Source organism: Neofelis nebulosa, chromosome 10 (assembly GCF_028018385.1).
Source record: "Neofelis nebulosa isolate mNeoNeb1 chromosome 10, mNeoNeb1.pri, whole genome shotgun sequence".
NCBI lineage: Eukaryota > Metazoa > Chordata > Mammalia > Carnivora > Felidae > Neofelis > Neofelis nebulosa.
In genome coordinates, this window is record NC_080791.1 from 54,311,156 (window position 1) to 54,326,188 (window position 15,033).

Below are 15,033 nucleotides of genomic sequence, written 5' to 3' on the forward strand. Positions count from 1 at the left end.
TTTTCTGCATAGAGGTTTTGTGTATTTTGTTGGTTATTCCTAGATATTTAATATTTTATGTTATTATAAATGATAATATTTTTAAAATATCATTTTCTTTTATTTTTTTAATGTTTATTTTTGAGAGAGGGGGTGAGCAGGCAAGGGGCAGAGAGAGCAGGAGACACAGAATCCGAAGCAGGTGCCAGGCTCTGAGCTGTCCACACAGAACCCGACGCAGGGCTTGAACTCACAGACTGCGAGATCAGGACCTGAGCTGAAGTCAGATGTTCAACCAACTGAGCCACCCAGGCACCCTTAAAATTTCATTTTCTAGCAGTACATAGCTGATAATCAGAAATGCAATGGACTTCTATTTATTAACTCTTATGTCTTATAACCTTGCTAAGCTCATTTAACAATTTTAATACATTATATGTAGGTGATTTTGAATTTTTACAAATCATATCAGCAAATAATGACTTTGTTTAATATTAATATAATGATATCAGCTATCTTTTGGTTATGGTTTGCATGGTATACTACTATCTTTTGTTTTCCTCTTTTTTTTAAAAATTTTTTTTTTTTTTCAACGTTTTTTATTTATTTTTGGGACAGAGAGAGACATAGCATGAACGGGGGAGGGGCAGAGAGAGAGGGAGACACAGAACCGGAAACAGGCTCCAGGCTCCGAGCCATCAGCCCAGAGCCTGACGCGGGGCTCGAACTCACGGACCGCGAGATCGTGACCTGGCTGAAGTCGGACGCTTAACCGACTGCGCCACCCAGGCGCCCCATGTTTTCCTCTTTTTTATAGCTTTTTTGTTTTAGATATGACCTGTGAACAACATGTAGTTAGTTTTTAAAAAAAGTTTTTTAAATTGATCATTTAGTTCATTACGTTTAATGTAATTATTGTACGTGGGTTTAAAATCTACCCTCCTGGGGCGCCTGGGTGGTTCAGTTGGTTAAGTGACCGACTTCAGCCCAGGTCATGACCTCGCAGTTTGTGAGTTCGAGCCCCACGTCAGGCTCTGCTGACAGCTCAGAGCCTGGAGCCTACTTCAGATTCTATGTCTCCCCCTCTCTCTACCCCTCCCCTGCTCAAGCTCTGTCTCTCTCTCTGTCTCTCAATAATAAACATTGAAAAATTAAAAAAAAAAAATCTACCCTCCTTATTAAATGCTTTCTATTTGTGGGGCACCTGGGTGGCTCAGTCAGTTAAGCGTCTGACTTCAGCTCAGATCATGATCTCGCAGTCTGAGTTTGAGCCTTGCGTTGGGCTCTGTGTTGACAGCTCAGAGCCTGGAGCCTGCTTCAGATCCTGTGTCTCCCTCTCTGTCTGCCCCTTCCCTGCTCACGCTCTGTCTCTCCCTCTCTCAAAAATAAACATTAAAAAACAATTAAAATGTTAAAAAATGCCTTCTGTTTGTTTTACCTGTTTAATGTTCTTTTTTCTCCTTGTTTCTTGGCCATCTTCTGAACTAATTTTTTTTTTTTTTTTTTTTTAATCCTTTCCACCATCCCTCTTTATTAGCTTGGGAATTATACATTCTTTTATACTTTTTTACTGGTTAAACTAGCCATTACAAGATGATTGTTTTTTTAATTTGAAGTGAAATTTTAAAAAATTTATTTTTATTGAAGTATAATACAATATGAATTCTTGACCTATCCAAGTCAAATGTTATATGGCACACTTACCATTTTGGACAGTGTGAGGACTTACCTCCTTTTATCCATCTTCCTGCCTTAAATGTGAATGTAATTGTATATTTTAATTTTCCATTTTTCACTCTGTAAGACAATGTTATTTTATACAGGCAATATTCATTTAGATTTACCTACATAGTTATCATCCACTCAGATGTATTTATCATTGTTTTTCTTTCTTTCTTGCATCTGAAACTATTCATCTGGGATTATTTTCCTTTTGGGTGAAGACTACCCTCTGATATTTCCATTCATTGTAAGTTTATTGACATTTGTTTTTGCACGGAAAAGTTTTATTTTACTTCCATTCTTGCAGAATTTATTTATTTTTATTTTTACTTTTCTCTTCCTTTCTTTCTTCCTTTCTTTCTCTTTCTTTCTTTCTTTCTTTCTTTCTTTCTTTCTTTCTTTCTTTCTTTCTTTCTTTCGAGAGAGTGAGGGTGCAAAAGGGGGAGGGGCAGAGGGAGAGAGGGAGAAAGGGAATCCTGAGCAGAGCCTGGTGGGGGCCTCAATCCTCATGAACTGTCAGATCATGACCTGAGCTGAAATCAAGAGTTGGACACTTAACTGAGCCACTCAGATGCCCCAGATATCTCATTTTATTGTATTATCTTCTCTTCTGAATTTTCATTCTTTTGTCTCCTTGTGCTTCGTTCTGGACATATCATTTATTCACTAGTTCTCTCTTCACCTTGTCTAGTTTCCTGTTAACCTGTCCATTTGTTCTTAATTTCATCTGTTGCTTGTGTCAATTTTATAATTTCCTCTTTTTTTCTTAAATTTATTTAATTTACATCCAAGTTAGTTAGCATATGGTGCAACAGTGATTTCAGGAGTAGATTCCTTAATGTCCCTTCCCCATTTAGCCCATCCCCCTCCCACAACCCTTCCAGCAACCCTCTGTTTGTTCTCTAGATTTAAGAGTCTCTTATGTTTTGTCTCCCTCCGTTTTTACATTATTTTACTTCCCTTCTCTTACATTCATCTTTTTGTTTCTTAAATTCCTCATATGAGTGAGGTCATATGATATTTGTCTTTCTCTGAATGACTAATTTCACTTAGCCTAATACCCTCCAGTTCCAGCCACGTAGTTGGAAATGGCAAGATTTCATTCTTTTTGGTTGCCAAGTAATACTCGATTGTATGTATATACCACATCTTCTTTATCCATTCATCCATCGATGGACATTTGGGCTCTTTTCATACTTTTTGGCTATTGTTGATAGTGCTGCTATAAACATTGGGGTGCATGTGCCCCTTCAAAACAGCACACCTGTATTCCGTGGATAAATACCTAGTAGTGCAATTGCTGGATTATAGGGTAGTTCTATTTTTAACTTTTTGAGGAACCTCCATACTGTTTTCCAGAGTGGCCCCACCAGTTTGCATTTCCCACCAGCAGTGCAAGAGAGATCCTCTTTCTCCACATCCTCGCCAACATCTGTCGTTGTCCAAGTTGTTGATGTTAGCCATTCTGACAGGTGTGAGGTAGTATCTCATTGTAGTTTTGATTTGTATTTCCCTGATGATGAGTGATGTTGAGCATTTTTTCATGTGTCTGTTGGCCATCTGGATGTCTTCTTTGGAAAAGTGTCAGTTCATGTCTTTTGCCCATTTCTTCACTGGATTCTTTGTTTTTTGGGTGTTGAGTTTGATAAGTGATTTATAGATTTTGGATACTAACCCTTTATCTGATATGTCATTTGTGAATATCTTCTCCCATTCTGTCGGTTGCCTTTTAGTTTTGCTGATTGTTTCCTTCACTGTGCAGGAGCTTTTTATTTTGAGGAGGTCCCAGTAGTTCATTTTCGGTTTTGCTTCCCTTGCCTCTGGAGATGTGTTGAGTAAGAAGTTGCTGCAGTCAAGGTCAGAGAGGTTTTTGCCTGCTTTCTCCTCAAGGATTTTGATGGCTTCCTGTCTTAGGTCTTTCATCCATTTTGAGTTTATTTCTGTGTATAGTGTAAGAAAGTGGTCCAGGTTCATTTTTCTGCATGTTGCTGTCCAGTTTTCCCAGCATCTTTTGCTGAAGAGACTGTCTTTATTCCATTGAATATTCTCTTCTGCTTTGTTAAAGATTGTTGGCCATATGTTTTGGGGTCCATTTCTGGGTTTTCTATTCTGTTCCATTGATCTGAGCGTCTGTTTTTGTGCCAGTACCATACTGTCTTGATGATTACAGCTTTGTAATAGGTCTTGAAGTCCGGGAGTGTGATGATGGCCTCCGGTTTCGGTTTTCTTTTTCAAGATTGCTTTGGCTATTCAGCGTCTTTTCTGGTTCTGTACAAATTTTAGGATTGTTTGTTCTAGCTCTGTGAAGAATGCTGGTGTTATTTTGATAGGTAATGTATAATTTCCTTTCTTTTTAAAATTCTAGTTCTCTGGTGAAATTCTCAATTTTGTTCTTATAATGTTTTTATCAAAATAAAATTATGTTTTTAACAAAATAAGCAGAATTTTTTTTCAAATTTTTATTTAAATTCTAGTTAGTTAACATACAGTGCAATATTGGTTTCAGGAGAATTCAGTGGTTCATCATTTACATACAACACCCAGCACTCATCCTAACAAGTGCCCTCCTTAATATCCATCACCCACCTGGCTTATCTCCCACAGACCTTCCTCCATCAACTCTTAGTTTGTTTTCTGTCATTAAGAGTCTCTTATAGTTTGTTTCTCATTCTTTTTTTCCCCCTCCCATATGTTCATCTGTTTTATTTCTTAATTTCACATATGAGTGAAATCATATGGTATTGGTTTTTCTCTGACTTATTTCAATCAGCATAATACACCTAGCTCCATCCATATTGTTGCAAATGGCAAGATTTCATTCTTTCTGATGGCTGAGAAATATTCTATTGTGTATATATGCCACATCTTCTTTATCCATTTATCAGTCAGTGGACATTTGGGCTCTTTCCGCAGTTTGGCTGTTGTTGATAATGCTGCTGTAAACATGAGTGTATGTACCCCTTCGAATCTGTATTTTTGTATCCTTTGGGTAAATACCTAGTAGTGCAGTTGCTGGATCGTAGGGTAGTTCTATTTTTAACTTTTTGAGGAACCTCCATACTGTTTTCCAGAGTGGCCGCGCCAGTTTGCATTCCTACCAACAGTGCAAAAGGGTTCCCATTTCTCTGCATCCTCGCCAACATCTGTTGTTGCCTGAGTTGTTGATGTTAGCCATTCTGACAGGTGTGAGGTGGTATCTCATTGTGGTTTTGATTTGTATTTCCCTGATGATGAGTGATTTTGAGCATCTTTTCATGTGTCTGTTAGCCATCTGGATATCTTTGGAAAAATGTCTGTTTGTGTCTTCTGCTCATTTCTTTTTTTTTTTTTAAATTTTTTTTTTCAACGTTTTTTATTTATTTTTGGGACAGAGAGAGACAGAGCATGAATGGGGGAGGGTCAGAGAGAGGGAGACACAGAATCGGAAACAGGCTCCAGGCTCCGAGCCATCAGCCCAGAGCCTGACGCGGGGCTCGAACTCACGGACCGCGAGATCGTGACCTGGCTGAAGTCGGACGCTTAACCGACTGCGCCACCCAGGCGCCCCTCTTCTGCTCATTTCTTAACTGGCTTATTTGTTTTTTTGGGTGTTGAGTTTGATAGGTTCCTTATAGATTTTAGATACTAACCCTTTATCAGGTATGTCATCTTTTCCCATTCCATAAACCACCTTTTAGTTTTGTTGATTGTTCTCATAAGCAGAATTATTTTATTTATGTAGTTAGCTTTGAGAGAGATAGAGGGACGGAGGGAGGCAGGGGCAGAAGGAGAGGGAGAGAAAAAATTCCAAGCAGGCTTCATGCCCTGATGTGGGACTCAATCTCATAACCTGTGCTGAAATGAAGAGTCAGACTCTCAACCTACTGAGCCACCCAGGAGCCCCCGAGCAGAATTATTTTAAAATCTGTGGCTGATAACTCCAGTAAATGGATCCCTGTGGCTATGTCTTATCATTTCTCTTCATGTTATCTGATCTGCTAGCATGCTTTATTTCTTATTAGGCAGTGTATTTCCAAAATTGTTTGTAAAAATAATTTAAGACTTAGGATGACTTATTTTAATTAAAATTTTTTATTTTAGGGAGAGTGAGGGAGAGGGGCAGAGGGAGAGAGAGAATCCCACTGGAGCCTCATGTGTGGCTTGATCCCACGACCCTGGGATCATGACTTGAGCTGAAATCAAGAATCGGACACTCAACCAGCTAAGCCACTGGGGTCCCAGGATGACTTATTTTAATCCAGAGAGTATTTGTTTCTATCTAGAAATCCAAGAAAACTTTTTCCTTTCAGGAATGAAAATGATTCAAAGCTGAGCTGCAGTCCCTCCCAAAGTCTTTGTGTTTATTTCACTCTTACTTATGCTGTTGCAGCCTTTTGGGGTCCTAATCCAAAGTGATGGGGTTTATTAGGCTGCCCCTTTTCACCCTCCTACCCTTAGCCTTACGCTCTGGCCATTGCACCCCGGCTTCACCTGGCTGTCGGAAGCACTGATTACTTTGCCACTCATTTCTCCATTCCCTCATCTCCCTGGTTGGCAGAAGCCTGAAGAAAAAGCAGCGCCACACTCTAGGCGAAACTGCCTGGGTTCCTTCCCTGCATGATTCTTCTTTAATTTTTCATGTATCTTTTAGTTTTCTAATACTTTCAAATACACACATGTGTATACATACCCACGCTTATATATGTATGCGTGCATACATATATATGTATGTGCACACACACTTTTTTTTGACATCCATAGTACTTTATAGTTTTCCTCAGCAGAAAGATTGGTCTGAATTCTCTAACCTTGCCCTTAACAGAAGTGGGAGTCTTGCTAATGTCTTTGGCTGGACTTGTAATATACCCTTAATTTGGCTGGACTTGTAATATACCCTTAATTTGTCCCACTGTCTACTTTTGCCCCTTCCAATCCAAGGAATTGAGGCTGGATTGGTATTTCAAATATTCAGATCTGTTAATGTCATTCTCCTGTTTATAGTTCATCGAAGGATTTTTCTTGCTCTTTGGACACAGATTATCCACTTCTTTATTCAACAGTGAACAAATGTGTGTTGAATTCCTGCTGCCTGGTAGGCACTATCAGAGATACTTACCATAATTCTCAAAAAAGATGTGGTACCTGTTTGTCTCTTTAGCCTAATCTCATGTCTGTGTACATTTTAGCCACATTGCCCTTTTTTTTTTTTTTTCCTAGTTTTGGAAGTTGTGGTATTCTTTCATGACTCAGAGCATTGGTTCATTCTTTTCCCACTGCCTCAAAATAGATCAGGATCTCTTTGAGCAAAATATGTAGAGTTATTTTAAAGTCGTGTCTGATATGTCATATGCTTTCAGAGAACTCTGTCTTTTTACTTTGCCACTTTGTAATTATTAAGTGGACATTACTTGATAAATGTCTACCTTGCCCATTAAACTTTTCCACAAGGGCAGTTTATCCCCATGGACTCGTATGGGGTGGCTTCTAGTGTGCAGGGAATCCGTGGTGAGCAGAGAGTGGATGAATTCTTTACTGAGTGAATTAAGGAGAACATTTGGCTCTTCCTTTTCTTGTACTCTTATTTTTATCAGAATGTACACAGGGCTTTCTTCGCATTCTTCTAGTCACTTCAGTGGCTCACAGGCAAGTTGAGGGAAGACGTGGTCACAAGTACAGCGCACTGTAGTGAAGGGCATGATAACGGGTTGCACCAAGGTCCTGGGGTTGTCCAAGAGGAAGGGCATCCATGTCCAGTTCAGGGATCAGAGATAACTTCCTGGAGTAAATACACCTCCAGGGCAGGAGTGAGTGGGTATGGGAGAAAGGGAAAGCATACGAGGTAGAAGAACAATCTAAGTGGAAGTACAGAAGCTTGAAGTGGCATGGGATCACTGGTAGGGAAGTGTGGGAGCTGCCATAGTGGCCAGTCGTGGGGGGGGGGGGGGGCTTTGTGGCAGGCTAAGCAGCTCAGACTTCTTTTTTGTAGAAGACTGTGAGCTTTTGAAGGGTTGCGTATATTTATATAGATTTAAAAATTTACACTCTTTTTAAAAATTACATTGGCAATATTTATTGTAACAAATTCAAGCACTGTGGAAGTGTATAAAAGAATGAGATTTCCCTCTGTAAATCAGTTAATAAATGAAATGTACTCTCCAGAGATTACTCTGGAGAGAATCACTGCTAACAGTTTCATATACATTTTTCTAGAGTTTTATATAAGGCATTTTATAATTTCCTATATTCTGGGTTTGTAACTTTCTTCTGCCTGGAATTCTTCTTCCCTAAATTTTCCTATGGCTCTGTCTGACTCAATTAAGTGTCCTCTCAAAAGTTGTATCCTCAGAATGGACTTTCGTCACCATCCTATTTGTAATATCCTCCCCACTTTACTCTTTAGCCTTTTGCACACTTTATTTTTCTTCAGAATGTTTACCACATGAAATGATACATTTTCTTTTGCCAGTTTTACCCATTTGAATATAAGATCTGTGAGAGTAGGAATTGCTTCTGCTTTATTCAGCATTGTGTCCCCAGTAGCTAGAATGATGCTTGGCACAAAACAGGCACTCATTGTATGTATGTTGAATAAATAAATTAATTAGCATTTTAGATAGAATACAGTACTTTGGTGTGATTTTTCCAAGAAGTTAAATTTTGTTTGGTAACTCCACAAATACACACAAAAGGAGAGAAAATAATATGAGCCTTCAAGACATTTTCATCCAGCTTCAATAATTATCAATATTTGCCATTCTTGTTTTGATGTATTTACCGCAACTTTTTTTTTTTTTAATGTTTATTTTTGAGAGACAGAGACAGAGACAGAGTGCAAGCAGGGGAGGAGCAGAGAGAGAGGGAGTCACAGAATCCAAAGCAGGCTCCAGGCTCCAAGCTGTGAGCACAGAGCCTGATGGCGGGGCTCGAACTCACAAACCGTGAGATAATGACCTGAGCCGAAGTCGGACGCTTAACCGACTGAGCCACCCAGGCTCCCCTACCCCAACTTTTTTGAGGTAGGGCAAATCCCAAGCAGCGTATCATTTCACCTGTAAATACTTAATTATATATGTTTAACATATAAGGACTTCTTTTAGAACTTAAAAAAATCACACAGTAATCCTTAATAGCAACATATACGTAGTTCATGTTGTTTTCACTGATTGTTTTAAGACTTTGTACATTTGGTTTGTTTGAAGCAAAATTCACACATTGCATTGGGGCCTCTGGGTGGCTCAGTCCGTTGAGTGTCCGATTCTTGATTTCAGCTCAGGTCATGATCCTCCAGGGGTGTGGGATCAAGCCTGCGTTGGGCTCCGTGCTGAGCATGGAGCCTGCTTAAGATTCATTCTCATTCTCTCTCTGTCTCTTCCTCTCTTCCTCTTTCCCCCTCCCTCCCCCCCCATGCCCTCTCACCGTCTCTCTCTCTTAAAATAAAAGTTTTTAATTTAAAAAAAATCCAAAAAATTAAAATCTGTAGTATTTTCATCCTCTACCCTTTTTCATTACCAATGCCATTTTTGGTTTAAAAACCAGGGTATGCACCCTGTGGAATTTCCCATATTCTAGACTTAGTGCATCCTTAACTTTCATGTGTTTTTATTTGCTCTTTATGGTACCCCTGTGAATACCATATTCATAGTGGTTCAGTTCAGGTTTTATTACTCTCCACATGGAGGATTGATGGTTAGGGAGAGGAAGGGAGAAGGGCACTAATACCTGACTGCCTCCTATGTACCATTCCTGTGCTAGTCATTTTCCTCTCAGTGCCCTCTGAGGTTGCTGTTAGCCATATTTCACAGGCAAGCCTTAGAGAGGTTAGTTAGCCTGTTCAAGACACAGAGCTTATGTCAAGACATAGTCCAGGCTTCAGACTTAGGTCTGGCTAATTTCAAAGCCCTTTCTCTTCCCCATGGTTAAGTTCCCAAGAAAATGACTTTCCCAAGGTTGTATCCATGGTAAGTGGCATGCCAGTATTCTAGATCCTCTGACTCCATATCTGTTGCTTCTTCTCCCACTTCAGGCCTCCTTGTGCTTTGTCACTTCTTAGAATGTAGATGGGAGGTGGGGAGTTGGTCATATCTAGAAGGCACTTCATCTTTTGAGCATACATTTAAGTGATTTTGTCTTTGGTGTAGAAATACACGCTGATCTAATTTTACCGTTGGTGAGGTACTTTTTTTTCCCCATTTCACATTTATATATATGTGTGTGTGTGTGTGTGTGTGTATATGTGTGTATATGTAGTGCCACATACTGTGCTACGTAATGAACAAAAGGACATGTTCCTTTTTGACTTTGGGGGAAATCCTTCACTGTAGGAATCCTGGTGCAGATTAGAGACCACCTCCCAGTGTCATGGCTAAAAGGGCCAGACTAGTCATTTCTTAGGCTCCCTTGCACCTGGGGCCCAGGCACAAGCCCTAGACCCAGACAATTAGATTGACCTGCCTCAGACTTCTGATCAGGATCTGGCCGTTCAAAAGAGCAGGTAGGGTGAGAGATTCTGATGGTAGCAGCAGTGGCTGCAGCACCCAGTTTTCAGGGCCTCTGAGAGCAGTGGTACTGGCAACAGTGTGCGAGCCCAGTGCTGGTGGTGGTGGTGCACATGGCCGCACTCTGTCTGATGTAGCTGCACAGTGGAGGAGGGACGCTTTTAGTCCTAACAGCATGTTTCTGGTGGGAAGGTAATGATACCAGGAAGGCATAAAAAATCCCCGCTCACTTTGCAGTATTTAGATGTAACATTACTGATTTGAGAAAAGCTCTCTCACCTGAAGATTATAAAGTTAATTTTTCAGAAATAAAATCTTTAGAATACTTGGATCATTGAATTGCTCTTGAGATACTAGTTTGTTCCTGTTTGTTGGTTAGCTAGAGTATCAAGGTTAACAACAGCTTCTTTTGTTCCAGGAGAATGATCCATCTGTGAGATTGAAAATTGCATCATTGTTGGGTTTATTATCAAAGACTGCAGGATTTTCACCAGACTGCATTATGGATGATGCCATTAACATCCTGCAGAATGAAAGTAAGTTGCCATTTAAAGCCTATATAATCAGAGCAGAAATCTTTAGTTCTATTTGTGTAGAATTTAGAATGAGCTGTTATTGAAAAGGAATTTGGGCTCCTTGGTGGCTCATTCAGTCAGTTGAACGTCCCGATTCTCAGTTTCAGCTTGGATCATGATCTCACAGTTTGTGGGCTCAAGCCCTGTGTTGGGCTCTGTCACAGAGCCTGCTTGGGATCCTCTCTCTTCCTCTCTCTCTACCTCTCCTCTGCTCTATCTCTCTCAAAAATAAACTAAAAAAAAAAAAAAAAAAAAAAGTTAAAAAAAGAAAAGGAATTTAAGGATAATTCAATAAAACATATATGTATATATTTACATATATAGAGATAAAATACAGTTTTGTCTCTTAATAGCTATCATTTATTGACTTTTACCAAGTGCCACAATACTTAAGGTAGGTTACATATGATGGAAGATAGATGTTATTGTCCCTATATTTTAGGTAGGGAAACTGAAGCTCAGAGAAGTTCACTGACTTGTTCAAGGTTACATTGTATGTGATAGACTGATGTTTTATATGTGTGTGATGTTCTGTTGACTGCACTAATTCAAACCATGAGAGGTGCTGTCCTGGTTGTGTGGTCTCTCATAATTTAGTTCCTAGAAAAGTGACATCTAGGTCTCACATGTGATTGCTTCATGTTTGCTTCTCCTGGATGCCCACTAAACATTATTGTCAGCATTTAGGTGAAATGGAAAAATATTCCACCTTAAAAATTTTTTTGATTATTTATCTAGTTTTATTTGTGCACAAGATTCTGTTAATAGAGTTATTGCCTTACTTGCCTTAATATTTTAAAATTAAATAAAAAGGAACCCTTTGTTGTTTTCTGAAAATGTTACAGTTTGAATTGATTGTAGTTTTAAAGAATAGCGTTATTTGAGTTTTGGGTATACATATTTAAATAAATATGATTTTAAATATTGGGTAGCATTTAGTTTATAAATGTGAGAGGTTATGAGAATAATAAAAGGCCAATGAATTCAGACACCATCCAGATTCATTTATTGTACAATGTTTAATGATAACAAATGTCTTACATATGTGGCCCATTGGCTGAAGTTGAGAATGTTTAAAATTATGTTAGCAACATCTTCATACTGGGGTGCCTGGGTGGCTCAGTCAGTTAAGTGCCGTCTTCAGCTCAGGTCATGGTCTAACGGTTCGTGAGTTCATGGTTCTTGTTGGGCTCTGTGCTGACAGCTCAGAGCCTGGAGCCTCCTTTGGATCCTGTGTCCCCCCCCACCCCAGCTCTCTCTCTTTCTCTCAAAAAATAAACATAAAACAAAACAAAACAAAACAAAAAAAACTTCATTACTAAAATTTTACTTGTATTGAATTTTGACCCAAGACTTTTAATTCACAGAAAACAAAGAATATACCTTAAAAAAATTGTTTTTTTTTCAGATGGGAGTATATGTTAACGAAATGCTAATATAATGACAATAAAGTAAAAATTTTAAAAATACTGCTACTTGTGTAAAACGTTTTATGTATTACATTTTATTTGAATACATTTTATATGATTGTACTTACAGTGAACATACTATTTTGTGTTTTATTATACTCAACATTACATACAATTTTTTCTATGTTTCTGTATCACCTTCATAATATTTAAGGTGTTGATAATACATTAAATACCAACAGGTACAGTCGCATGTTTCTAATTTTTTGCTCTTGTAGATAGTGGTGAAAAAAAATCCATTTTTTTAAAAGCACCAAAACAATTACATTGCCTAGGTACAAAAGTATTCTTTTTTTTCCATGGAAAGTTCTTACAGAATCTAGTTATATACCTCTAAGAATTTCACACTTTAAGGTTGGGGATTTCATAGAGCCAAATACTTTTTGAGCTATAAATGGTCTTATAGAGATTTTGTTTCATTCCTTCACTTTGCAAATGATAAAAACTGAAGTCCCAGAGAGATAAAGTGAGTTGAAGTGAGTTGGTTTAGCTAAGAGTTGCAGAACTGAGAACTTAAGTGCAGTGCTCTTTCTTGTAGACCATGGTTTAACTGAAACACTTTACCTCTAAAATAGAAACATTATAAGAGAGGGTTGATTTGGATGCAAACCTCATTCTGTCTTTAGAAAGAGACTCAAAGCATAAGAGACTCTTAAAAACTGAGAACAGACTGAGGGTTGATGGGGGGTGGGAGGGAGGGGAGGGTGGGTGATGGGTATTGAGGAGGGCACCTTTTGGGATGAGCACTGGGTGTTGTATGGAAACCAATTTGACAATAAATTTCATATATTAAAAAAAAAAAAGAAAAAAAAAAAAGAAAGAGACTCAAGGGCGCCTGCATAGCTCAGTTGGTTAAGCGTCCAGCTTTGGCTCAGGTCATGGTCTCACGGTTTGTGGGTTTGAGCCCCACATCAGGTTCTGGGCTGACACCTGAGAGCCTGGAGCCTGCTTCAGGTTCTGTCTCCCTCTCCCTTGCCCCTCCCCCGCTCAGGCTCTCTCAAAAATAAACATAAAAAAAAAGACAAATTATGTGGTATACGTGGAAATCGTTGTTTTACTTTTTGTGAAATATTCTAATGTTTCTTATTTAATTGTCTCTGAGAGATGTGATCTAGGGCTCCTCCTGCTTTCCAGTTCATGGCCTACCTAGATTGACAGTAGAAGATAGAATGGAAGGGACCATAAAGATCATCTGGTTCAAGCCTTTTATTTCATTGCTGAGGAACATGAACTCCAGGGAGATAAAGTGACTGCTAAAGTCATCCTGTGCTTGTGGCTTAGAATAAGGCACAGACTAGAATTAAGTAAGAGTGTTTATCAGTCTAGTGTGCACTTTTTCAACGTTTTTTTTTTTTTTATTTATTTTTGGGACAGAGAGAGACAGAGCATGAACGGGGGAGGGGCAGAGAGAGAGGGAGACACAGAATCGGAAACAGGGTCCAGGCTCCGAGCCATCAGCCCAGAGCCTGACGCGGGGCTCGAACTCACGGACCGCGAGATCGTGACCTGGCCGAAGTTGGACGCTTAACCGACTGCGCCACCCAGGCGCCCCTAGTGTGCACTTTTAAATCCAAGAGTGTGGGCCACCCTCTGGCCCAGAAGCCTGTCATTTCAATCCGTCTGTATGAGCTCTGCAACTCCTTGGCAAGCACTGGACTAGGCACTTTGTGGGTGTTAGGTATCTCTGCTTCTCGAGTACATACCACACCAGCAATAAAAACACAAAGCTTGCTGTAGAGGAGGTATAATCAGAATAGTGTGGGAGCAGAAGAGGGTGAGGTGAGTGCTGACTGGTGGGATCTAGAAAGGCTTAGTGAAGAGGCATGTTTGGAAAGGCAGGAATGGGGAAGAGTAGTACCAAGAGGAAAGAACATGATGTTAAAAGGTAGAGAAATGGGAAAACGTGAGATATTTGCAGACCTAAATTGTTTCATGAGAGAGAAGCAGGGAGTGAGGGGCTTTAGGATGAAAAACTGGTAAAATGTTTAGAAGCCAGAGGGTAGGTAGTCTTGAATGCTGAAGATTTAGAATGTCACTTTCATAGGCACTGGGAACCATGTATATAATGTTTTTTTGGGGCAAGTGCATGAGATAATCAAGTCTAGTTTTAGGATAATTTGGTGGCTCTGAGGAATTTGGTTTGATGAACTAGATTGTTTAGGGCAGAGATGTTGAAGATTTATTTATTATCTATGTGGAGATGTTCATCCAACCTGCAGTTGTAATGTAGGTCTGGAACTCAAGAGAGACTAGGGTTTAAGATTTAGATTAGATTTATGATTTATCAGAAGCAAGAGTTAAGCTTAAAAAGGCTTAGGTAACTTTTTATGGATGTTATATAGACTCATTTTGTACAAATAAAGGGTGGTGGGGTAGTATTGGAGATTTCTTCACATCTATCTTCTCTAAGTACCTTCTTTTCTCTTTGTGGCCTCTTTAATATTGGAGACTTCTTGATGATCTTTGGTTTTGCATTTACATTTAAGACCAGGCACTGAAAAACTGATTGGTAGTTCTGTGTGAAGGGACAGGACTTGTCAATTGGTAGCCTCTGTTCTAGGATGACCCTCTTTGGAGTCTTCTTTGAAGGACTTTTATTTATTATTATTTTTTAAAGTTTATTTATTTTTTTTTGGGAGGGAGAGGGAGAGAGAGAACCAGCAGGGGAGAGGAAGAGAGAGAGGGAGAGAGAGAGAATCCCAGGCAGGCTCCACAGTGTTGGCACCGAGCATGATGCAGGGCTTGAACTCATGAATCGTGAGATCATGACCTGAGCTGAAACCAAGAGTTGGATGCTTAAACAACTGAACCACC

The 15,033-nt window shown here is 39.3% G+C and overlaps 1 protein-coding gene across 1 annotated transcript in view; it reads left to right on the plus strand.

Annotated features, from left to right (window-relative positions):
- The window catches only part of INTS4 (integrator complex subunit 4), a 120,564-nt gene that overhangs the window by 13,169 nt on the left and 92,362 nt on the right, over nucleotides 1–15,033 (plus strand). The window contains exon 3 of the mRNA XM_058687664.1: nucleotides 10,594–10,711. Within this exon, the coding sequence (XP_058543647.1) occupies nucleotides 10,594–10,711 (118 nt within the window). The remainder of the gene's footprint in view (nucleotides 1–10,593; nucleotides 10,712–15,033) is intronic.